The sequence below is a fragment of the Cyanistes caeruleus genome, chromosome 8 (genome assembly GCF_971803275.1).
Source record: "Cyanistes caeruleus chromosome 8, bCyaCae1.hap1.1, whole genome shotgun sequence".
Taxonomy (NCBI): Eukaryota; Metazoa; Chordata; class Aves; order Passeriformes; family Paridae; genus Cyanistes; species Cyanistes caeruleus.
In genome coordinates, this window is record NC_141708.1 from 138363 (window position 1) to 164269 (window position 25907).

General features: G+C 41.4%; 2 protein-coding genes across 52 annotated transcripts in view; both read right to left on the reverse strand.

Moving 5' to 3' along the window:
- The window catches only part of ALDH18A1 (aldehyde dehydrogenase 18 family member A1), a 33795-nt gene extending 24500 nt beyond the window's left edge, over positions 1 to 9295 (reverse strand). For 3 of the 50 annotated variants that reach the window (XM_086899477.1, XM_086899475.1, XM_023930375.2), the window contains exons 1-2: positions 2321 to 2633; positions 1707 to 1777 (exon numbers count right to left, since the gene is read on the reverse strand). The gene's annotated coding sequence lies outside the window, so the exon portion shown is untranslated. Of the gene's footprint in view, positions 1 to 1706; positions 1778 to 2103; positions 2782 to 7362; positions 7466 to 8801 lie in introns of those variants that run through there. The other 47 variants (XM_086899504.1, XM_023930382.2, XM_023930378.2 and 44 more) reach the window with 35 other exon arrangements.
- A 1789-nt stretch (positions 9296 to 11084) lies between these two features.
- On the reverse strand, positions 11085 to 24870 carry TCTN3 (tectonic family member 3). 2 transcript variants are annotated; one of them, XM_086899507.1, is made up of 13 exons: positions 24658 to 24870; positions 23860 to 23981; positions 21085 to 21215; positions 20054 to 20162; positions 19860 to 19978; positions 18956 to 18991; positions 18537 to 18611; positions 18308 to 18433; positions 17102 to 17197; positions 16808 to 16905; positions 16108 to 16273; positions 15246 to 15383; positions 11085 to 12004 (listed from the first exon to the last, which is right to left on the reverse strand). In XM_086899507.1, the coding sequence occupies exons 1-13, from the start codon at positions 24813 to 24815 to the stop codon at positions 11783 to 11785; spliced, it is 1596 nt and encodes a 531-aa protein (XP_086755633.1). In that variant the 5' UTR covers positions 24816 to 24870; the 3' UTR covers positions 11085 to 11782. The 2 variants fall into 2 exon arrangements, with proteins under 2 accessions (XP_086755633.1, XP_023786152.2); XM_023930384.2 differs by lacking the exons at positions 21085 to 21215; positions 23860 to 23981; positions 24658 to 24870 and adding an exon at positions 20775 to 21024.
- Between the last annotated feature and the right edge of the window lie 1037 nt (positions 24871 to 25907).

The window sequence follows — 25907 nt, forward strand, 5'->3', positions numbered from 1 at the left end:
TTTAAAGCACTGTCAGTTCTGGCATACGTGTACATGAACACGTGAAGGGGCCTCATTACCCTGCATCAGTGTATTATTATCCCTCATTATGATCCTTACCAAAATATACCTCTGCATTAGACAAGGCAGCCGCCAACACATAGTACTCCTCATGTTTGGCCTAGTAAAGCTTACATTGCATGACATTTTAATAATATTAATCTTCAATGTCCCTCCAGTTCTGCATTTCATCTGAAATGGCAATACTGGCCACTGCCATGATGAGGTAAAGGACTCTGAGCAGATCGTGCAACTAAGCAAACAGTCAAAGTTTTCTTCTCATAACAGGGTAAGCTTAAAGAACCTGGGGAACAGTACTAAGTAGACATTCCCCCTTTGAACCCTTACCAGGCACCTCATGTGCCTGCCTCTGGGGTTACACAGTTCCCACTATTCATGTTTCAGCCTTCCACCTTGAAGCTCACCTTGACCTCTACTGTCAGACACCATCTTCTCAAGAGGGTTTTACAGCTGGGTCTCAGAGAGATGCTCAAAATCCAGCAGCCCCTTACATGAGCTGGTAAACACCAGCTTTTTTATCCAGAACCCCTTCCACCATAAATACCGTATGTGGAATTGCCCATTCCCCTTCAGCTCCCTCTACAGACTATATGCCCCTGTAAGAGACAGCAACAGGCACTCTGTCTGAAGTTTCACCTCCAGACACTTCCTGTTACCCCTCCTGTCAGACCTTCAATTCCTGTTATAGTCATAACCTTCACCTGGCACTTCGCTGTCACAGAATACAGACCCACACTGGCCAGATCAAGCTGTGCCATCTCCTCGGCTGCTCCTACTGATCTGCTGGAGAACCACTTCACGTTCTCACTACAGGCTGCTTGCAACTAAGAACAACCTCATCCTTCTGGAAGACTGTCTCCTGCTTCCCTTTGCCGGAGACAACTTTGCCAAAAGCAGTTAGACAATGAAGAATGAGAAGCGTCAGACAGTGTGGATCTTTTGAAGGAAAAAAGATTAGAAAAAATAGCATGTTTCTGAAACTAGCTTGTGAGAAAAGGCAAGGAGACTAAGAAAACAGTGAGTTTAAAGCAGCAGCAGGTATCAGTATGTGAAATGGAAATGGATGTTGCCAGAAGGCACAGACAGAGAAGTTTATGGTATGATGCAAACTACAGGCTTTCTTTCAGGCTAATCAAACTCCTTTCTCTCCTCTTACTCAATCAAGGATTGAAAGCTAATTGCAATCCTCATTTTCCATTCCACTCACATTTCCACCACTTCCATAGCTGGAATGGTTCTGACATTCAGGGACAAACAAATAAAAAAAGGCATATAATTAAAAATATTTTTTAAAAAAACTTTCTTGCCCCATATGCAGGAAGCAATTAAAAAAAAAAAAAAAGCAGCAAAATGCATTACTCAGGTATTCCTCCTAGCATCAGCTTAAATTTTTTTTTTCACTACCATAAAAACCTAATTCTTCCAAACTAGCCTCCAAACATGACCTTTAAAATTATAATTTTTCTATTATATCTTTAAATAATGAAAGTTATCCTTACATTACTGCTCATAGAAAGCAATACCATGACCTAAATAAAATAGTTTATAAATAGTTTTCATGTATTTATTATCATAAAACAGCTGTTAAGTAGCACAGTACATTTAGATGCTGTTCCAGGTCAGTGTAAAGAGACCTAATTAGTTACCTTCCAAAGAAATCAGCGATCTGAAATCCTAAAACTTGTGCCTTGAAAAATAACAGTCTTCAGTCTGTTAGCTGCAGAACCATAGCATGTCCACAATTATTTGCAGTGAATTAATTAAATTAAACTAAAAATAAAATTAAATAAACTTTTTCCACAGTTTTATATATAAAGGCAAGTATCTGAGTATTAAGACATTCCACAAGTGGAAAAAAACCTGGAAATCAAACTCTGATCTATAGAACTATTTTGTGAAACACTTAAGCATATAAACAGACATAAATCAAGTTCAAAGGCAATGCACACATTTTCTATCAAGTGAATCTTTCCCATAACAAAGATTTTAAGTCCTCTGTAACATTCAGAGGCTTTTACTATTTAAAGCACTTCATTATCTTACCAACTGAAACTTCCGCAAGGGGAAAGAATAAATCGATCTGCAGCTGTTCGCGCAAAACTTAACCCTAGAAACATTCCTAGAGGGAAGCCAGTTCAGAAGAACTGACTGAAATAAAGGAAAACTTCAAATAAATAGCCTTTATAGCAGCCCGTATATAGGTTCACCCGCGTTCTGAAGATGGTATACGCACGAAGAGGCAACTCAAAGGAGCAAGTACCGTGCGATTCCTTTCTCTCAGGAACACAGTACTGCCTGGCGCGGAGGAGTAGCACCTTGTCCTGGCCTCGGAACCCTTCCGAGTGCCTCACAGGCCAGCACCTGCAGGAGCTTGCCGCTAGCACATTTTGCCAGACCCAGGCTATAAATCAGTTCTGCAGCACAAGAGGGGTGTACAGCAGCAGCAGCACCGGCGACAGGGCCGGGCCCCCGGCGGCCTCCCTGCGGAGCGGCAGCCGAGGGGCCGCGCGGATCTCCCCGGGGCTTTCGGCCCCCGCGCGAGCCCCGCGAGCGCCGCGAGCCCCGCGAGCCCCGCGCTCCGCACCTGCCGCCTCCTGTCGCGGGCTCGTGAGCAGCACGCGCGGGGACCCGGGCCGCGCCCGGGCGCGCTCCCGCCGCCGCGCCCCGCTGACTCGCCGCAGCCAATCCCCGCCCGGCGGGGCCTCGGCCGCAGCCAACCAGCACCGCGGCAGCAGCCACGTCACGTCCAGCCGACCGCCGCTTCGCCCTCCCCGCCTCGCGCGCTACCGGCAGATGATGTAATTTCGCTCCACGTTGCAGCACAAAATCCTGGCATTTGCAAGTTACAGCATTAACAACTGTTCAGTCTGGCTCCACACTAGTCCAGACAGTCCTACCCACGGCACAAGCGCTGAGCCATGTCCCACAACGGCATCCCTTAACCTGGATTCTCCTCGCCCTCACATGTTTGCAGTCTGGTGCAGACAGCAGATGGAAAGGATCTGCAGTCAGTCTTCTGAGAGCGGCTTTAACTCCTTAGGCCGTTTACATCCTTTTGTTATAGATACAGACTATCTTACGGGCTTTTCACAAATATTAAAAAGAATGTTATATGTATATGGTTAGAAAACTTCGCTGTATTATAGTTTCTTCTATTTCTGTTATTGATGAAACTTAGAAATAGCGGTACAATACATATATGTTAAGCTATAACATGATATTAAAACAAAAACTATTTTTCTTTATATAACCCAGAGACTAAAAAAATAGTCAGACTCCCCCTGCATTCTTAGATTATTTTATGCAGATGAAGATAGCAATCCTCCAAGTCCTCCAAGAGAAAAATTTATTGCAGCCATTATCAAGAAGTGTAACATCCGGCAACACCAAGAAAATTAATCTATTAGGAAGGGGGCGAGTCAAAAACTAAACAAAAAAAATCTAAAATTTAATAAGAATGTTTGAATTATGTATAAAAAATTATGAATATGTAGTAGAGTTCTGTTTTTAAGAGACAATCCTTTGTTAGCAAAGTGTGCTCTCGACTGAATGCAGAGACACCTGGCCGTATTTGTATATTTTATTTTTATCTAATTGTCTGTCTATTAAACTTTTTTAATTCTATATAAAAACCATGTAAACCTTGTTTTTCACGCTTTCTTTCCTCCATTACAGCCTCAACCTCTTCACAAGTGCAAGAGTGCTGGTTTTGCTTTCCACTTACCTCCCATATCCCATTTGAATTCACCTCCTAATTAAGAGAATCGTGTAATTTAGAACCACAGAATATCCTGAGCAGTAAAGGACCCACAGGGATCATCAAGTCCAGCTCCTGGCCCTGCACAGGACAACCCAAATCATCACATCACACGCCTGAGACTATTGTCCAAATGTGCCTTGAGCTCTGTCAGCCTTGGGGCCATGACCACTGTCCCGGGGAGCCTGTTCCAGTGCTTGACCACCCTCTGGGAGAAGAACCTTTTCCTGATGACCAGCCTAAACCTCCCTTGACACAGCTCCAATGGTTTCCTCTGGTCCTGTCACTGGTCACAGAGAGCAGAGATCATTGCCTGTCCCTCCACTGCCTCTGGGAAGAAGCCGCAGAGTGTGATGAGGTCTGTCCTCAGTCTCCTTCAGACTGAACAAGCCAAGTGCCCTCAACAGCTCCTTGTATGGCTTTCTCTGGAGACCCTTCATCACCTTTCTAGCCCTCTTTTGGATGCTCTCCAATAGCTCTGTATTTTCCTTATGTTATGGTGCCAGAACTGCACACAGTAGGTGTGACCTGCCCACACTTAGGAATTTGGAAAACAACTTTAAGATCATTGAGTCCAACCACAAGCCTAATACCATCAAGTCCACCAATCCCTGCCTGCAGTGGCCTTTGATGCAGCAAATCTGCAACCATGGTGACCCTAATCCAACCCTACGTGTCACATCTACACAGCCAGGAAGAGCACTGTCAGCTGCCACAGGCACTGCTGGTTGTTTTAGAGCCCTCCAGGGATGGTGACTCTACTGCTGCTGTGAGCAGTGAAAGGGTGTCAGTGCCTGACCACCCTTTCTGTGAAGATGTTTTTCCTAATATGCAACCTAAACGTTCCTTGAGGCTTCTTGAGGCAATTTCCTCTTGTCCTGTCACTGGCTCCTGGGGAACAGAGCCAGACTCCCACCTGGCTGCATCCTCCCGTCAGGGAGCTGTACAGAGCAAGGTTACCCCATGAGCCTTCTTTTCTTCAGGCTGAACGCCCTCAGCTACCTCAGATGCTCCTCATAAAACTTGTGCTCCACACCCTTCCCCAGCTCCATTCCCTTCTCTGGACACACTCTAGCCCCTCACTGTCCTTCCTACAGTGAAAAGCCCTGAAACTGACTTCAGGATTAAAGCTGCAAGTTTCACCAGTGCCCAGTAAAGGGCAATGGTCACTGCCCTGGGCATGTGACCACACCATGGCTGATGCAAGCCAGGTGCCATCAGAGTTCTTCATCACCTGGGCTCATGTTCAGCCACTGTCAACCAGCATCCCCTGGTCCTTTCCTGTTGGGCACTTTCCTGTCATTCTTCACACAGCCTAGAGCATTCCATGGAGTTGTTGTCACTCATGGGCAGGACCAGCACTTCACCTTGTTAACCCTCATACCACTGGCCTCGGCCCATCAATCCAGCCTGTCCAGATCCTTCTGCAAAGCCTTCCTGCACAACAGCAGATAAACACTCCTGCCCAACTCAGTGTCATCTGCAAGCACTCATCACTGCAACTGGTCAAAACAACAAATCTACAGTTTTTCATCTTCAAAGACACCACAAAATCCACAGTAGTCCCGCAGTTTAACTCAGACACTAGTTATAGTGTTTTCTGTCTTTACCTATGTTATATTACCACTGTTATATGCCTATTAGAATTCAAACAAATTCCCACAGTATCAATTCCCATATTGTTGCAAGGGAGTTGTTCTGTGGGCTATTTTTGTTTATTTGTTTGGGCGGGCTGTTTATTTTTTAGTTTAGTTTAGTTTTTTTAATTGTTAACACATCACCTTCTGGGATCAGGAAACAATCTTAAATGAAGGTCTCAGAATTGTGGAGAAAACTTCACAAAAAATGAAGAATATTCAAAGTGGTGGGAAGTAGAGATCAAGAACTTTGGAAAAACTTCAGTGTCTCAAGAATTAACAGAAAATCCAACCCACAATTTTCTGATGTTAACATATCACTTTCTCCACACAAGGGAAATTAAGCAACTCCCCCAGCTCCCCCTATAAAGAAGAAAAAATACCAAAACCACGAGATCCTCCCCATCCTCATCCCTCCAAAAAACCCCAAACAAATAAGAAAAATACCCCAAAAATAAGGTCTTCGCTTTATTAGAAGACTATTTGGAGATCTTTACTTTGCCAGAAGTAGAATTTGGTTTAATCATCATAGTGCGTGTAAGCCCTGCTCTCCCTTCCTCCCCACTCCAATTATTAGCAACTGCATAATAAAACCAATGACAACACCGGAATGTTGGTGACTCACTCACAAAAAAACCCAGAACCGTGATTAAAGGTATATCACAGCAGCTGATTATTTATTTTTTTTTATTAAGACAAGCCTTTTTTTATAGTAAGTCAAGTCTTTCAGGAGGCAAGCTTTGCTTTGTGAGTCCCTTCCAACTCAGAATATTCTGATTCTGTGATTCATTTTCAATAGCTAACAAGAAATGGAAATGCTCTCATTTGCTCAAATGCTCTCACCTGGCCAATTTTTAGTATGTGCAACTTCTTTAAATTGTGCTTCCAAATAAAATGCAACAGGTTCCCCATAACCATTGCAGATACTGAGATGCTGCTTTTCTTTTTTAGATACTCAAATAGGTGTTAAATGATGCAAAAAAGAAAATGCATACAAAATAAATCAGTACTTTCATTTGCCACATGAAACCAGTAGTTTTTATGGAAGGATCCTTGTTAGTGGCAGGGAAGCCTAGATTTCCTACATGGTCAGCAGTTACTTACCTCAGTGTACTACAGAGGCATACTAAGAATCGTGCAATGTAAAACTGAGGTTTCAGACAGTTAAAGTGTCTGAAGTGAACCTTCAGTAATCCTAAAGAGAGTTCCATCTTCAAGAAAAAGCATGGAACTATCCATGCTGATCCAACCTGATGGTAATAATCATATGTGTAGGCACACATGCTTCAGTCCACCTACCTGCATCCCAGCCATAATTGCACGAAACACCAAGTACATCTCTGTGCAAATATTTTATTCCCCAGCTAATTAAAAAGACCAAAAAAAATTAAATTAAAAAAAAATCACACAGAGTAGCTGCTTCAATCAAACTTTTTAAGTGAGGAACATAAGGAGAGGTTAATTTTATCAAGCATGATTAAACCACTAACAAACCTCAAGATAGGATTAGTTAGCATCTTTCAAGCATTTCCTTCCTCCTAACATCTCTCTACTCTTGCCTCAATCAAATCTTGCTACTTTCTTCTGTGTTTTGAGCACTGAGCAGCGAAAAAACAGGTTCCACCAGCTGTTAAGATGAAGACGACACAACTAGCATCCCAGTAGTGTTCTAGTTTCCCTACATATATCAAATGAAGGTTGTACAATTGACAGACATCACTCAGGAAAACAAGTAAAATAAAACTCATAGGTAGAACAGCAGTCTGTCAGATGCCCAGATAAAGTATACAGGTAGGACAAGAAAGCAATCAAAACTAGTTGAATACTATCCTAGTTTCCAGCTTTGTGGAGACTGGGGTTATTCACCTTGATACCACTGGTGATTTTACAGACTTGCAGTGCACCTACCTCCTCATTGCTCCATCTGCTGTCATGCTCGAGTCGTTCCTGAACAATTCTAGTACCAGAGATGCACCAGTTTTGCCACACCTTCTGATCAAAGCTGCAGTTCCTGTCCCCAAGCAAGACAGCTTGTTCATGGTAATATTCTGCTCAGAGACTGACCCACCCATCTATGCAGGTGAATATTAGCACTAGCATGAGAGAAGCACATTATATTAATCCTTTGACTATACTGCCACTAATGCATCACCATAGGATGCTTTTTCTTTCCTTATATCAAGACTATTTCATATGTGTAATGATCTCCATTGCTCTTCCTCCACCTCCCTGATTAGCCCAAACACAGTGCTGCATGCTACCCAAGGAAGAGTCCAGAACTGCAATAGAGAACAGAGTACTCAAATTTGGACAAAGAAAGGATTAATATAATGGCATAATGTGGTCTTTTATTCTGCCTTTCATTCCTTAAGTGATAATTCCTACTACTCTATTTACTTTTTTCTTTCACTACATCTTGAACTGACTTTTCAGAGTACCATGCAGTGACTCTCAGATGTTTTCTTCCCCAGATGCTGCAGAAAAACATAGAAATGCCATTGCTTTTGTATTCCTGGTAACACAACATGCAATAAGAGCAGCTAAAGAATTACTGAAGCTATGCCAAAAATATGCTTACTTTGCTACTGAACACAATGTTTATGAAAACCAGGACAAACAGTAGCTTAGAAGAGCAAGGAAATACAGCAAAACAAAATAAATCAGCAAAGCAGTTTACACGACAAAAAATATTCACTGACACAAATATGGAACAAGTAATATTGTTTCTGAAGTGACTAAACATAAATACTTTACTACAGAACACAAAAGAAGAGAAGTTTATTTTAACCATTTGTAAATTTCTTCTCAGTATCCTCAAGAGCAAATGTGGGAAGAGGAAGAAGGTAAACACTCCCAAGTATCCATCAATTTTACAGTACAGTCAGCACAAGTGTAAGCACATGGAAAATTTTTATAAGCACATGGAAATATTTGAGTTATTTTTCATTTTAAAAAATAAAACTTTTGACTTCATAGTATAGAAGGAGTTGTCAAATAATTTTGGTAAACCATGTAAACTTTGCTTCTTAACTCTCCATTATCTAGAGTTTGATTACTCTTTTCAGAGGGCTTTCAGGTTACTTAAAAAACCCTCTAATCTGATCCTGTTCTGTCTGCTGTGATGAAACAGTATGTGAAAAACACAGGCTTATCACAAAGTCAGGTCAAAACCTAGGGAGTGACTGTTAGCTATCACGCAAGTGTCAGGAGAGCTTAAATATTTTCTCTGGGCATAAAAAAATCTTGTAAGTAGGCACAAGAGACCGGCAAGGAAAGAGAAACCTCATGAGAAGCAACAGCTCTGCGCTCCAAGATCTCCGGATGAATGAGGCCCGTGCAGCTCTTACCAGTTCGTCTGGTGCTCGCAGGGGATTAAATTGCGATTTCCCGCTGCCAGTCACTGCCTACAGCAGTAACGCTCTGAGACCGCCGAGAAAAAGTGACCCAACTCCGTACGCCTCCGCAAAGTCTGCCGGGTCCGAGAGACCCGGCGGTTCTAAGGCTGAGCCCACTTCTCCTTTCCCTCCAGAGCCCTCAACCTTCTAGCACGAGCGACACTGCAGCCGCTCCCGGTTTCCCACGCCGAAGGGGAACGGGCAGCACCGACGGACGGCGGGCACAAACCCAGCCCTCCGCGAAGGGACCCCCGCGCTCCCTCTGCTCGGCCGGGCCGGGTCCACTTCTCCGCTCCGGGCAAAGGCTGCTGTGGCCAGCTGAGCTCGGCGCTGCCCTGCCCGGCTCGACACGTCCCCACTCACCCGCCTGGCTCCGCACGGCGCGGCCCCGCTTCTCGCTGCCTCCGTCACTGCCGCGCTACGCCACTTCCGGCCCCGCCCCGCCCGCGACCTCCGCAATTGCTCCTGCTTTGGAATCTACCTCTTCCCAAGAATCGAGGGTTGTTTGGAACGGACTTTAAAAATTATCTAGTAAATATCGTCTTCACTCAGACAGTGTAAAAATAGACCTATTGCCTCAAAAAAGGGCGATGTTGGAAAGATGGCTGTAGCTAGAATGCTGACAGCAGAGAAATTTCAGAGTTTTGTCTCAGCCTTTTGACACGGAGTACAAACACTCCATTCCTGTATATCTGACAGGTGAGTCTGCCTTGTGTGTGACACTGACATAATGTTGCCTGATACCGAATTGCAACACAGGCTATTTCAGATCAGGCGGGCGGGAAAAACACATGACAAAGTAGACATAGGAAGTAGCCATAGGAAACTGCAGGTTCTAAAACCCACAAGAACTGCTGTCACACAGCTAGAATTTGAATTTGCCTCAATTCAGGCTGGACAAGGTCATGGACAAGCTTTTCTTTCTTGCTATGACAAAATGTGAAAGGAGCCAAACATGAAAAAATAAGACATGTTGCAGGTTAGATAATTAGGTAGATAATTACAATTTAAGGTGATACATTCTTACAGCATCTTCAAGTATTTGCAGCCCAAAGAGTAAACAGTACCTCTGTGGTTACACCTAAGTGAATTACCTGTATAACGTAGAAAAAAAGGATGCCAGATCCTTTTCATTCAAGCCCTACCTCAACACATCTAGCACTGACATGTGACATTTGGGAAGTCTCTCCAGCTAACCCATTGTAATTCAGTTACTGTCACCTCTAAATTAATTTCCTGGATTCCACAAATTAGGGACATGAGAGCACATGGGACACACTACTAATATGTTCTGAGAAAAGCTTTTCAAAGGTATTACAAGCACATGCAAGAAGCCACATCTATCTAAAAATCAAAGGTTGCTGCTCTACTGTGTAAGAGTACCATCCTGTGTAATACTGAAATGCACACAGTTCTGAATGTTCACACCAGCGTGGTTGCTCTGCCCCAGAATAGGACTCAATGGAAGCTGCAGACACTTGCATGGAATTCGTTCCCAGCTAATAAATCATGCAAACAATCACAAATACATGACATTAACCTTGAAGCTTTTAGATGTGCTGTAGTTTTGTTTTATTCATGTTATCTCCTTGTGCTGGTTTTGCATTAATTGCATTAATATCCTGACTAATTATAAGTTTTTCAGTTTATTTTTGCACTCTTTTTTAAGTTTGTAATAAGCAGGAGCAACAGAATTGCTATGTGCAATATAGGTACAAAAGCAACCAATGCATTTTGTTAAAAGTAGGCTCTGATATTTTTGGCCCTTACTGATTCCATTGGAGTACTTGGCATCAGATGGGGCAGATTTTTCCATCATCTGAAGAAGAGAAATAATAAAATCTTTTGCTTAAAGGATATACTTTCATTCAACAGCTTCCTGGAACAATTGTGCAGATTTCCTGTGTAATGGTAGAGGGCAGACTACATAATCAGAACACCACCTTTAACTTCAAAAACAATAAATGTATCACCTGGTCCCAGAGACTGAGCCCACAGGTAAGGTATTGCAGCAAGCTTCAGTCTCGTAATACAGCTACAAATTTTCCTAAAACATTCAATGTTTTAGCTTCAGAACTATTCACAAGACTCTCTGATGTGCTGCTAGAATTTTAGTGGTTATCATTTTCAGTTCAGTTCCTATGTGGAACAAGAGAATGTTTTTCACCTAGGAAAAACTCTGTTCAGACCCATTTCTTACAGGGGAAAAAAAAAAAAAGATCAGGAAGGAAGATGTTTTGACAAACCATGAAAATGCAACTTTATTTCAGGGTATGTGGCATTTACAATTACTTTGCTCTGTGCAACACTGTTGCTAATGTAAACATTAATTAAACCGAGAAAATTACAATTGAATAGCTGTATTTGAAAAGACACAGAAAAGCAAGGTACAAAAAAATGTCAGGTGTGGTTGTCATCATCTAACAAGGAGAGGTTAGGGGTGATTGGCACACATCTCTACTCATAAAATAAAAATTCAGGCCACCAGGGAGAGCACCTTTATTTTAAATCTTCGGTTAATTCCATATGGAAAAATCAGGTGCTTCTCCAACAGGGAGCTAACTGAAAGCAGCTCCAAAACGCTTTGATTGAACTTTGCTTCTCTCTCCATACTCCCTATTATAGAGAGCATTCCTCATTTTTGGAGACACAGACTAATCATTTTAAGGTTCTCTTCCTTGTCCTTCCTTAATGCAATGCCCCTGGATCTCTACATTTCTCAAGTGTGTCACTGCAGTGATGTTCACAGATGGTTCACATACAGAGAATAAGGACCTGAGAGGACAAACTGTCCACATGGCTTATCCAAGAACAGAAGGCTCATAGGTATCACAAACATGGTATAAAACCTGATGACCAAAGTCCATCATCTGGATTGTATCCTGAATGTATCAATTTACTCACCAAACATTAAATACAGACTCCATCTATTTTCAAAAGCAGAAAATGCTAGACATTATCAGAATCAACAATAAATACCCAGCCAGATCAGCTTTGTAACTTCTTTCTACATTCAGGGCCACCTTGAATGGGAAAAAGATGTCAAATGGGAGTTTCCAGTGCATTTGGGGCTGGTCTCGTGGAGGTTCTGGCCAATCTGTCATGTCAGTGAAGGTAACAACAGTTGACACAGGTACCATGCTCATGTTTAGAAACTGCAACAAGAAGGAAAGCAAAAACAGTTTAGCAGTTTTAATACAAAAGGCATACCCTCCTCAGTTTCCTAATGGGGACTCACTGTAGATGACTGGTAAGCATGATGGCTTTGGGATTGTAGGAGTTGTTGTCCTAAGTTTTCAGAGGAGTAAGCCCTCTTTCCCCAAACTGAAATTTAGCAGGTACATTGAGGGTGTAGTAAAGACCAGTAGCTACCAGGCATCATATGCTACAGATCTCCAAACTGGCAGCAGTGACTCCAGCTGTGCTACAGTAAGCCTTCTACTCAGAGGAAAGTTAGTAATAAGAACACATGCAAGCAAGATTATTTTTTGTTCATAAAAGATCACTTGGCTCTTTGGACAAGTGCTTGCTACCAGAAAGAACTGCCACAAGATGCAAATCCTATCAATAAATGTCAATAAATTAAAGCAGGGACCCAATACAATAATAAATTTATTGCTCACATTTTAGGATGGTGTTTCAGGAAGGAGACAGAACAGTGAAGATCAAACAGGGGACTAAACCTCTAAGACCTCCGTTCTTTTCTGTTTTAACAGAATGCCTCAAGAAAACTAATACACTAGCTCTTTGAGCTACATGGAGTTTCATGGCTACCTCGGGCTGATTTAAGACCATGCTGCTGCCAAAAGAGCAACTGCCCCTGCCTCACTTCCCAGCTCTGCATGCTAACATTGAGAGGGCATTTACCAGCAGCATGCCTTCTTGTTAGCACTGATTTAAGCCATCCCGTGAAATTGCCACCTCATTCACTTCCCTGAGAAGAATTTCAAAGATTGCCTTTAGAGCAAAATTCTGTAGGAAGCATTCAAAAAATTGGCAAGAGTGCTCATGACTCTTAAGACAAAAATACTGTGACTGCTTATTGGGGAACTTCTGTGGTATTCCTCAAGGTGAATTAAAAAATATTTCTGTGCTTAAATAAAAAAGAAAAATAAAATGAACAATGCATTGGGTACAGTCCTGGTTCTATATGGAGTCTACAAAAAGGCACCATGAGCAGATTCCTTGTGCACCTTTGTACTTGCAGCAGCAGTCCTGAGAGCATGGGGCACTTCAGCCAGCTGGGGTCCATCCCCCAGGCCTGCTCTGCTGCCCAAAGGTGGCCCCTGAGCAGTTCCCATTCCAGAATGACTACAAGAAAATGCTGAGGCTGTTTGTTCTCTCATCACCTGGAAACTTCACTCACTTGCAATGTGTCCAAACATTCCTGCTTCCAGCAGTTTAACCCCTCAGTGCTCTCCATGCCAGATCAGCCCTTGATCACAACTCACCACTGCTGAGCAGTTTACAAGTAGAATTTCCCCAACACTTCTGATGGATGTAAATTCTCCTATCAATGAGTAAACACACAATAGACCAAACTGCCCTAGTCAACAAGAAGCCTCAAGATGATTGATTTAAGTGAACCTTCAAAAACTGCCTTAAAATCAGAGAGATTAGTGCAGGGGAAAAAAAAGCCTTAAACAACCCCTCCTGAACAGAAGGGAGAAGGCAACCATCTGCAATTTCCAGCATGCTCTTGTAGAGCTCTACATCATTTTAAAATGTCCAGTATTTTCATGAAGTCCAAATACAATTGTGATTAGATATTGTGGATGGATGTGGAAATCTGGGTCTCTTCCCTGGGTTCTCTGTTTTCTAGTCAGTTAGTTAGGCAACTTTCCAGTGGTGCAGTGTTGTCTAAATAAAAAAAAAATAAATCTCTAAAGAGTAATTAAAGGAACTAAAAGATAGTTCTCAGAGAGAGAATCTGTAGGCTAAAGCTGGGAAGTGACATAATTTGAAAGTAATGTGCAGCCTAGTATGCTTACAAATAGCTGCAATTCGTAATTGCTGGCTATAGAGCAAGTTGGTCCTTTGCTAAAATGTCTTTACTAAAAATCTGAATTTGTGGATTGTCACTGATGAAGTCAGTACTGATTTTAATGGCACGGGCTTTTTTTGCTGCCAGAAGCTTGCTTTCTTATAATTAGCTTTGCAATATACTTTAAAGCTCTAAAGTAATTTGAATCAGCTGCTCAAGCAAATCAAATCTGAATCTCATTCTTCTTGATTAGCTGAAGGATTTGCACCCTGCACTTCTACTAGGAATGCAAGTCGTCTTCCTCAGACAGAAATTTTGTTAATGAAGCTGTGTAACAGGTGATTTAAAAAATATTTTCATGGAGCGGGGATATCAGCTTGCCTCAGGGTAATATGAGTTTTACTCATATTCCTATCCTCTTCTCTTCATGTACTTTACTTTGCAAGAAGGGACAACAAAGGGGTACTACGAGATGCATTCAAACAAGTGTAAAATCTCATTTAAATTGAGTCTGAAGTTCACACAGTGTTAACAGATCAGACAGAAACTTTCCATTCCATATCTCAGAGCCATGAAGATGCCCAGGCGGGCATCAGCTGCTTCCCCTAAAGCCCCTAAAGCCCTTACAGAGAAGTGTAAGCCTTGAAATGTATCTGCTGCCTAAAAGACTATGTGACATCAAAAAAAAAAAAAGACTGACACATGCTTGAAAAAGGCTGCTCTGCCCTCTGTGAACATTTTAGCTGATAAATTCCTGCTGACATCACAGTCACAGAATGGTCGGGGCTGGAAGGGACCTTTAAAGGTCACCCAGGTTCAAGCCTCTGCGATGAGCAAGGATGCCTTCAACTAGACCAGGTTGCTCAGAACTCCATCCAACCTGGCTTTGAATACCCTCTCTCTGGCTTACAGCCTTCCTCCCCAATTCTCCAAATATGCTGCCATCAGCATTAGTCACTTCCTCAGCTACCTGTTGGTGATTTCAGAATCTCTAGAAGAAGAGAAGTATCTTCTTGCACAGATTATCAGCATTCTGTGAAATCTGTGAAATACTATTCAACTCAAATTTCCTATCAAGGCTTTAAGAGACTAAATAAACATGGAGTTACGGAATGTTTTTAACTTTATACCAACCATAACTGAAAGTTTAAAGACCGAGTCCTTAAGTGGCAGAAAGTGGTTCAGGGTTGGAAAGAAGGTACCTTTTCCAGTTATGCAACTGAGTGAGGACAGCACTGAAAGGACCACAAAACAACATTCCTCTACAGAAGGCTACCATTGCAGCCAGACAACTGCTAAAATTCAACAGACCTCAACTTAGTTTCAAGACCATTTGATTCCTTGGTTCTTTAATAAACTGCAAACCCCCTTTAATTACCTCTGTGTGTGAGGGAGGGCTTTTAATTCCATACCTTGAAGGGGTGACACTGGTAGAAATGCCGTGCACCCAGTATTTGAGCTTGTGGGTTGGACAGGAGGCCCACTCTAGTCCACAATATCTGTATCTCCAGGGTCACAGGAACCACACAACAGGAAGTGCAATTCACAGCCTGAAAATAAAATATAACCTAATCAACTGAATCTAGTGCTTGAAAAGTAATAAAGGACCATTACGGTCGAAGTCCAATATTTTGGATAATATAGGTCACAGAATCTGAATCAATCACTTTAGCACTAACTCCATGACTTCTGGTCAGGTCAACCACACATCTTGGAGCTACATCCATGTCACTGCCATCTCAGTTCCAATTAGAATTTGTCTCAGCTTTACCACTTGGATTTCACATTCCACTTAGCCATCCCCCCACAGATTAACAATTATTACAATACAATTGGCTCACAAACTTTAACCTTATTAGGTAATATAATAGGATATAAATAGCCCTACAAAAATATTCCCTAATCTAGAAAAGCAGAAAGGATTATAATAATAATTAATCAGAAGTAACCAGCTACTATCAGTTCCAAAAGGCTGTCAGAAAACTATATCATGGAACACTGGATTCAGTATTTAACTCTTTTTGCCCATTTAAATAGCAGGAACAGGATTCAAGAGATAGGAAATCTGTCAGGATTTGTTGGGGGTTTTTGAGTGGTTTTTTTGTTAAGTACTCTAATAATATGAACCATAATGACTGCTTACACGTATCAAGATCCCTGTGAATCACAGGATCATTATACAACAAGAAGTCCAAGAGACCCCCACCTCCCTGAGTCAGCACAAAGATATGAAAGGAAAAATATTTACAGATGGTCTTTTTGCATTCATATTACCTGCACACTGCAGTTCTGAATCAGAATGGTCATCCACTCTTCTGCCTGGGTTGAATGAGCATTGCCAGTTACAGCAAAGTCTCCTGTTCTGTTCATCCCTTGAAAAGCCTCGTATAACTTTTGCTGCATGTAACTACAGTTACTGTCTTCCAGTATTGGGGATAGGCTGGAAATGAGAAAACAACACCTCTTACAAAGTGATTTCTAGGACAAAAAAAAAAACAAACCCAAAACACTACCAACATCCTTTCTCTGCAATAAGTATTTCTTCTGCTCTTATATGAGTAAACAAGTAATGGTATTAACAGATGCAGTTTCAAGCCTCTCTGCAATGAGAAAGGAGAAAAATATGGAAGGGTAATAAGAAAACTGGCAGCTCTTTAGCTATCTTATCGCACCAGTGGTCCTACACCTGCCCTGTCAAAAGAACAATCCAAATCATCAAAACAACCACTTTTTAAGATTTACTGCTCAGCTCTACTCTTGCCCAAGACATATTGTCAGACCAGAGCCTCAAAATGTTCAAGAGGACCTTCACAATATTCAGATTATTCCAGCAGTCCACCATCTTTCCTATATTTAAGTTCTCTTAGGAGTATATGAAAGATCTTTACAGACCCACTGGTGACCTCAGGGACTCGCATGCTAAGTGAGTCCACAACTTCTAACTGTAAGAAAGGACTGCAGTGTATGTTGTTACCTGATTTTGCAGCCTGTTCTCATATTCCTTCTAAATTGTACTGTGTGTCTGAGGAACTGTGAACAGCTTCCATCACTTTCACTCCTTAATATGCTCATCTGACAGACTGCACATCAAGAAGCCAAACTAAAGTATAAAGAGACAACATACAACACTCATCTTGTATTTAACAGTTCACTCACCCCCATACTCCTCCTTATCCCTATCAGGGCACTATAAAAGTCCAAACAGTGCAGTACCAGAAATTAAAAAAAACCCAGTGATAAACAAAAACTCATAGCAGAAAAAGGATACGTGTTGCATGACACCACTGTTGGCAATCAACAGTGGTGCTCCCGTGATATAGCCAGGGTTTCCACTTCTAGGCAACATATGAGAAAGAGTCCTGGTCTACAAAGACGCAAAGGGAAGAAATCGAAAAAGAGGAAAATATTAACACCAATGACATCCATTCATCTCCAAAGATCAAAATCACATTCTCAAAAGTGTAAATGTAAGCTGTGTTTTGAAAGACTGATTATTATACACTACTTAAACTATTGGTTTCCAAAGACTCTTACCTCACCAATTTAATTTGCAGTCCAGGATGTAAAAAACTAAATGTCAGTATCCTGAAATGTGGATAATACCAGGAAAGCTCTCAATACAATAAATTACTATTGTTCAACGTTTGTCTCTGAGGAAGTGAATATACGAGTCATGGCAATTCTTACAGAAGAACTGCAGAACAAACCCTGCCTTGACCGATTTTCAGTGGACCATTCCATTTCTAAATCACGGTATGCCAAGAGCCTCTTGTAACTTTCTTTCCTGCTACACAGGCAAAGTTAAGTAAGTACCTGGAATAAATTTAGTAACTTTGTTCACTAACACTGGACATGTCAGATACAGCCCTAGTTTCAACCCCTTCCTTCACAAGGCCATTCTGCTGACTTACGTCATTCTCTTCCCTTCTACCCCAACAATCAAACAAACAAAAACCAAGAACAACAAAACCCCCCCAAAAAATAAAGAAACCCCAAAACCCAAAACAAAACAAACCAAAAACCAAACCCCCTCAAAAAACCCAAACAAAAAAAACCCCAAACAAAACAAATCAAAAAAGTGCCAAAACGCCCCAAACAAACCAACCAAACCTAAAAACCCACCCTCAAAAAAACAACCAAAAACCCCCAAACAAACAAACAAACAAAAAAAACCACCTAAAACCTAACACCAAACCAAGAACAAAAATAGTCATATAAAAATAATCAGCTCCTTGAAATTTGTGCAATGAAAGACTGCATGCTTGTGCTGAGCCTGAATTTTTCCACTAGCATGGTTTACTTGAGACCAGAAATGCCTCCCCTCCTGTCTTCAACCACCTGCACCCCAGGGTTCTGTTACTACTATACCACAATGACACTGCTCTAACCTTTCCAGGTCTCATCTGCACAAAAATGAGTCGCAAGCTACAGACTACAAACTTGGTAAAATTCCAGGGAGGATAAGCATACTAACCCAGAAGTGCATGGTGAAGTGCTGCTGCAGAGAGGATCTGGAGTTCCCAGAGATGTTACTCACTTTGAACTGGACAGAAACACTCTGAATTCCACTTGTGCCACTATATTCTATATCATAGATCACCTGAAAATCCAATTTAGAGAACAATAGGAGACAGAGTAAGGTAATAGGGCAATGATTTTAGGCTTGTGTTAAGCTGCTCTAAAAGGGAAGAAGATTCACATACCTCAGAAACAACATTGATGCATGTGTTGTCCTTCATGTAGGGAGCTCCAGGTGGTGAGACTGCAGTGACATTTACCTGGAGATAGTAAGCATATTAACAATTGGTAATTATTTAAAAGGAGGGTGCATTTTTTACTCTTTTTCACTGCTTTTCCATCCAAGTCAGACTTACCTCTCTGCTGTAGCTGTGATGTAGGGGCACATCACACTGCTCCAGATCCCCAAACTTCTTCCAAGAAAATAAGCTACCTTCCTGACTTTAGTCCTATCTATGCCCATTCATTTAAAAATATACCCTTACTTATGTCTTTTGTTTCTATAATGTCCTACTTTAGTCAAGAAAAATCTTGTCTCAGATACAGCACATTCCCATTTTCCCTTCAGGAGCAGAAATTCTTTTCATTGGCAACAGAGACTGACCTTCATGGACTGCATAATGGTGTCATTAATTGGGACCTGGGGAAAATAAACAAACCATTTTACAATACCAATAAAAAGCTAAGTAAATTGCTGTGTTTGCAAGTGACTAAAGCCATAAAATCATTACAAAAGAACCTGAATATTATATTGACAAAATTACTTTGTTTATTCCAGATGTGAAAACTTGTCATCATTTTGTAATCTATAAATCACAGACATAGTCCACAGAAGGCATTTTAAAATACCAAAAGACAAATTTAAACTGGGCCCTGCTAATATATCCTCCTATTTACAATGTTGTTTTCTCTTGGAAAACCAGAAAAATTCTACAGGGTGAGAGGAGACATTTTCATATAAGCATTCAGTTAAGACCAGCAGGATGAACCTAGAACAGTAGATTGGTTACTTTGAATTTATTGTCAGGATAAATAGTAGAGAAATTGATATGGATATAAATAGAGCTAATATTAATAAGGGGCCATCGGCCATCTATATGATCTTATTTACACTTTATGTAAAAAAACCACCCTAATTCTTTACTGCGAACATGTACTGCTTGGTTGATCAAGCTGATGGAACACACAGGAATACTTTGATAAACAATCTGTTTAAAATGCAAGAGAATTTTAGATGAACCACTAGGACTAGGAAGTATCAATGAAGTACCTGTTAAATACATTAAGAATTTGCTAATAACAGAAATTAATTGGAAAGTAGTTTAAATTGAAGGATTATCACAAGTCATGACATTTTTGACAGGTTTCCCAGCAAGAAGCTCTCAGCAATTTGAAGATCAGGGGTGACATACCGACTCCAGTTTTACAATTACTTGAAGTCCCAGTGGAAGGCAATGAAAAGTCAAACAACTAAGATTTTGAACAAAATCATGAAATATGAAAAGCACCTTTAGCACAGTGAAGTCACGGTAGTAGGAAGCAGCATCTAGGGCAGGGTCAGTCACGCAGCTCTTGCTCAAGTGGGCAAAAATCCGAGTACAGCTTGTGCTTTTACTGTCCAGGAAGCCTGGATGAGTTAAGACATGATAAAGAGATAAAACAGAAGCAAACCACCCTAAGATATTCTTCCCCCTTTACTAACCAGCAGGATTTCCATCAGCACAAAGTCCACTGGGTCCCATTTTCACTGGCTGTCTAAGCATGCTCAATATGGATGAAGAATCAAAGTAGATTAGGATTGGATCACCAGCCTGAAAAGACAATTAGGAGAAATCACAAAGTTACAGCAGAATACTAAAGCCAAGGGCAAGAGACAAATCTATACTTTGTGTACAGCCAACTTTGTCTAAAAGGTTGTCGAACCTCTTATATACAAGGCAACTGACTAGAAACTTTTTATACACTAAGGAATAGAAAGTATGGCGAGATAAACAGTTCAACAATGTGCTCTGGTGTACAGGAGGGCCAGTGTACTGTGTACACCCAGATGGGGTGCATCTGGCTCAGCATCACCTCTGAAGGGAGGCAATTGTTCCATTCTACCCTGCATGCTGATATAGCCTCACCTTGAGCCCTGAGAGCACTTTTGGGTGCCATAACATAAGCCATAAAGCTAAAGGAGAGCATGCAAAAAAGGTTTACAAAGATGATAAAGGGTCTCCAGGGGAAGCCATACAAGGAATGACTAAAGTCGCTTGGCTTGTTCAGCCTGAAGGAGGCTGAAGGAAGATCTCATTGTACTATGCAGAGTCCTCCCGAAGAGCAGCCACTGATCTCTGCTCTCTGTGACGAGGGACCCAAGGAAATTGCTGGAAGTGTGTCAGGGAAGGCTTAGGCTGGATATCAGGAAAAGGTTCTCCCACCAGAGAGTGGTTGGGCACTGAACAGCTCCTCAGGGAATGGTCACAGTCCCAAGGCTGACAGAGTCCAAGAAGCATTTGCACAACACTCTCAGGCACAGGGTGCAATTGCTGAGGCATCCTGTTCAGGACCAGCAGCTGGACTCGATGATCCTTTTGAGTCCCATCCAACTTGGGATATGCAATGATCCTATGATACTATGGTTTCTGGGTACAAAATAAGAATCTTTCAATCTGTTCTCATTAGACATCATTACAGACAGCTTTAGTAAAAGCATATGTGCAAATTGACTCCTATTTTCTTTCAACTCACACGGTAAAAAGCAGAGAACGATGGCTGAACTTGTGATGGTGCAAAGAAAGAGTGCCTGCCATACTTCTCTAAGAACTCCACAAAATTAGATTCTTCGATATCCTGTGGCTGTTGAAAATAGTTCAGCTTTGCTAGAGTTTGAAAAGAGGAAAAAAAAAAATCCACCAATATTAACTTACTGGAAAAGGTAATAGTAAATACTGTGCCAATATTTTTAAAAGGAACAATTTAAGTAATTTTAAGATAGCTGGTGCCTTACTTTAATCCATAGTAACACTTCTAATAGGTTAATATGATCTACAAACAGGATGATATCATGAGTACAGTTAATGGGAAACAGATATTAGTACACAAAGTGACTTTCCAAAAAGCCTAAGACTCCTTGACAGCTACCTTAATACATGCTGTAATTTCTGTGAGATGCCCAAATTAAACACACACAAAATTTTAATAACAAAGCACTACCCATTTGCGAGTTCATTAAAAGCAAAATTAAAAGGATTAAAAAAGATTATGTAAAACTGGCAGTTGGTAATACTCAAGATAAGTTTGAATAGACAATAGACATTCTAAAAAAACTTACTTTCTGTTGGTATCCTACAGTGATACCTTCCTGACCTGTGGTATTCAATGGTATGGTTATGACGCTATAATGTACTAATTTATTACTGCTAAAGCACTGTTATAAAATGGCAAACTATTAAAGGCATGCTACATAGACTCATCCTAATATGAATAACTTTTCAATGCATTCAAATAAAGAGTCTTGGAAGATTCAAGAATTACATATCCTACTGACAACAGGAACAAGTGGCAGTATACTCAATTACAGTAGTGTCAAAAAGAATTTACATAATCCACTAGATTTTGGATTTGGAGAGAAAAAAGAACAGTAAAATTAGAACAGTAAAAACAGAACCTTAAGCTCTCAATATAGTTCTGCTGTTCAAGGGCAGAGCAGATGATCAAAGGTACAGCACAGATAGCAGAAACAAAAGCTTTTTAATATCCAAATACACCATGAATTAAGCAGACAACTAAATCGTTCAAGAAGAAAAAAAATCAAACGAATATTAAGCTCCCACAAGGTTCACAAAACCTTAGTTTTGTGTTTGAATGATGTATCATCATTAGACTGAAAAAGAAAACATTTGCATTTGTGCTACTCACAGCCATTTAATTGATTTGGGACCCAGTTCATCATATACTCTTCCATTATCAAAGCTGAATACTTGCTAATATATGTTAACAATATTACATAATGCAAAATACAGCTGAAAACTGGAAGGAAATACCTTCTTCAGGAAAACTTAAGAGATTCAAACTTTTTAAGTTTATATACTAAAGGGTATTTAATCTTGCAGAGAAAAGCAAAGCAGAATTTAAGCTGCTAGCAATAGTTCCAACGAGGTGAAGTCAACCTGTGCATCACTTTCACCAGCCCAGATAATTCATTAGGGCTAGATTAATCTCTGGCAATGGTAGCTCATCACACCATCTTGGAAAAGCTACTGCCACAATCAGTTGAATAAAATACGTGTTCCTATATTTCCATGGGAGAGGCCACTAGGGAGAAGGCTGTTTCTACCAGAAAACATGATCCTTCAGGTGATCCCAAATAAAGTCTTCCCCATACGTTCTTCCAACAACAATCACAGAAAACGAAAAGGCCATGTGAACAGTGAATTCTGTTCTCAGGTGTGCTACAACTAACAAATACATGCAGTCAAATGTTTAGGCCTCTTCAGTGGGCCTAATTGTGATAGACACATGGCCCAAATATCAAATGACTAAAAAAATTGGGTGCCATCTGGACATCTGGACACATATGATCCTTTCTGTGCATAACATTAAAAATTCAGAATCCTTTTAGTCTTACTTTTAGGATATTATGAGTGGTGTGGGAAATGGGTAACATTTAGATTCCAAGTTGCAGGCTGAAAAGCCCAGGAGCCTGACAACACTTTAAGTTGTGTTTAAAGCCTTATCTAAATTCATCTTTACTGCGAGACAAACTGAAAATTGGAATGGGTAAAGTTCTAGCACTACTACCTATCATGCTATATATTATGAAGCTCTCATAATTTCTTTGTTCTTCCTTGTATGCAAAGGACTCAGGCAAAATCTATAAAGAGCTGAAAGCAGGACAAGTCAGTAAAAAGCTAACATTGTTTTGACTAGCTGTTGTACCTGTTCATCTCCTGAGTCCCTCCCAACCTAAAATACTCAAGATTTAGGTCAGAAGCAGGCAGAACTGTGGGTCACAACTCCCAGACAATAACTCAAAAATGTGAAACCACAGCAATTGCACTGAATGCCAGAAACAGGACTTTGAATCACTCAAATGTAATATAATGTGGAAAGCAGAAAGAGAAAAGAATGTTAATGGCATAGCCTACAGGATATATGATTACCAGTGAAAAAAATCATCACCAGCAGAGAAAAAAGGATGAAAATAAGCATATATAATAAAGAATCCAAGACACAATAAGAAAACACTTTCTGAAAATTATAGTAGTGGGATACTTCAAACATCAACCCTTATCTGCTCCTCTACATGTAGCCGACCATGTAAGGTATCTCAGATACATAAGCAGTTGATAAAGATTTGTGTTCAGCCAGAAACCCTACCCTTAATAACAGTGTCTTTGGTGATTCACTATGGTCTGACACTTTAACGGCTAAAATAATTAGCAACAGTTATAACATATAGTTCAAAAGAATATTCCCTAAGCAGAGGCAATCTATAAACAAAATGTGTGAAAGATTGCTTACAGTCATCCAACTGCACACAGAACAGCAGATCATGTCCACCAGGATCAGAAGCGATGTTTGTAGAATAAGGGATGTTACTTCTGAAAATGAGTGACTTTTCCACACACATTTGACTCACAGACCTGTAAAGACAACACCCCCGCCCAGCTATAAAATGGACCATAATTGCATAATTTCGTGTTTTACATTACATAATGCAAACAACACAGTATGACTTTTCATCAGTTTAGATGAGCTGTTGTACAATCTGCATCGATAATCAATTACAGAAGGCCTCTCTTGTCATTGTAGTAACTTTGTGGACACTCGGTTAGTGTAATTAGAAATCACTTTGGAAGAAAAAGGTGATTAAAAACAAAATCAGTGCCCATATATTACAGCTCTTTTCGGTCCTCTTCACGAGGGCAATCTGCAAAGATTAGATTATACTCCCTAATAGCTGAGACCGTCTTCCTCACTGACAGCATCTCGCGGTCTGTATTTGTTTGACCGCCTCCTCATAGCACTCCGAAGCTCCTTTTTCTTAAACCCAGACTTCCCAGCTCCCACCGCCAGCTGCCTCCTCACGGAGTAGCCAAGCCTCGCTTCATCTCGGCCACGGCGCTGTAGGCCCCGGGAAGCCTTTGCAGTCCCGGGCCGGCGTTAAGCTGTCCCGGGCCCGGGTGCGCGGCAACACCACGGCCAAACACAGGCGGCCAAGCCACAGTTCCCGCTTGGGAGCCCGGCCCGCGCCCGGTCTCCTGGCCCGCCTCGGCCCGCTCCAGCGCCAGCAGCGGCAGAAACCCATCCCCTACCCACCTGCTGCCGCCGGAGCGCCGGGACGCGCCTGCGGGGCCGAGGGCGGGCAGCGGCGGCAGCGGCGGCGGCAGCAGCAGCAGCAGAGGCAGCAGCAGCATCATCAGCAGCAGAGGCAGCGACAGCAGAGGCAGCGGCGGCACCGCACAAGAGCCGCCCATGGCCGCGCACCAGCGCCGGGACCCCGCGGGGCCGCAGCGCCTGCGCGGGCGCAAGGGGGCCGGGCAGGGCGGGGCAACGCTCTTCTGAAATAGCACGTTTTAGAGTTAATTTCAGGTAATTGGAGCTAGTGTATGTTGACAACTACTAGAAATCGTCTACTGCTAATGAATTCATATTATGCCTGAATTCATGTTATGGCATGATGACTGTGCGCTAAGAGCAGTAGTGTCTAACGTGTCTAACATGAGCTACCCTATTCTGCTATCATTTAAATGATATAGGTTGAGTGGGTCACCAAGCAGTCACTCCTTTACATTATGTTAGAGTGCACAAATTGGTCTGCAGAGCTGCCTAGGTGAAAACGCAGTGTTTCACTAATTCTCGACTTTGTATCAAAAACATTTCTACACAGTGGACCAGATGGGAGAAGATTCTTAATTTTGACATCATGAAAATTTTTCAAATTCAAACAAATTTCAAATTTCAAACAAATGCCAGAGTTTAGTTAAAATCCCACACAGATTTAAGTCCTGGGACAGTTTGACTTTTATGCTTGTATCTTTCAAATGAAAATATTTTTTTAGGTACTTTTTGTGAGGTTCTTTTCATGCAATATTTATTTAACATCTGAATCTGACTGGCACAATATAGTGGAGATTAAAAAGTCAGTATGCGTTCAAGGAGTCAAATAAGGCAAATTCATGAAAGGAAGCACATCAAATGTTATTAAAAATGCAGGTACTGTAACAGGGCCTGCTCCAGTGTGTTGTTTCTGAGCTGTTGGAAGCTTCAGGGATTCCTTACTCTGGAAATATTGCAATCCCCCATTTGAAACTCTTCCTTAGCCTTCTACTGCTCATCTCTGCCAAAGGAAAGCTCACTGGTTAGGCCTTTGCTCTGACCCAGTTCCATTCCTGTGTTCAGTGTGTACTAGGTTTTCATCAGAAGCCGAGATGGAGAAGAGATACCTTAAGCCATTATTTTTTTGGCAAGTTAGGACAGTACAGACAACAGAGACATTGTGTCATTGGATATTTACTTATCATTTGCTGTCTTTCATTCTAAATAAAAAACACCCACTCCTCAGCAGA

Excerpts from the sequence above, each read along its gene's own strand:
- TCTN3 (XM_086899507.1), bottom strand. The coding sequence starts at position 24,815 with ATGGGCGGCTCTTGTGCGGTGCCGCCGCTGCCTCTGCTGTCGCTGCCT. Across the intron at positions 21,216-23,859 it reads CTGTGTGCAGTTGGATGACT|CAAAGCTGAACTATTTTCAA; the intron begins GTAAGCAATCTT and ends TTCAAACTCTAG. Across the intron at positions 17,198-18,307 it reads ACTTCACCATGCACTTCTGG|ACCAGGACTCTTTCTCATAT; the intron begins GTTAGTATGCTT and ends GCGTCTTTGTAG.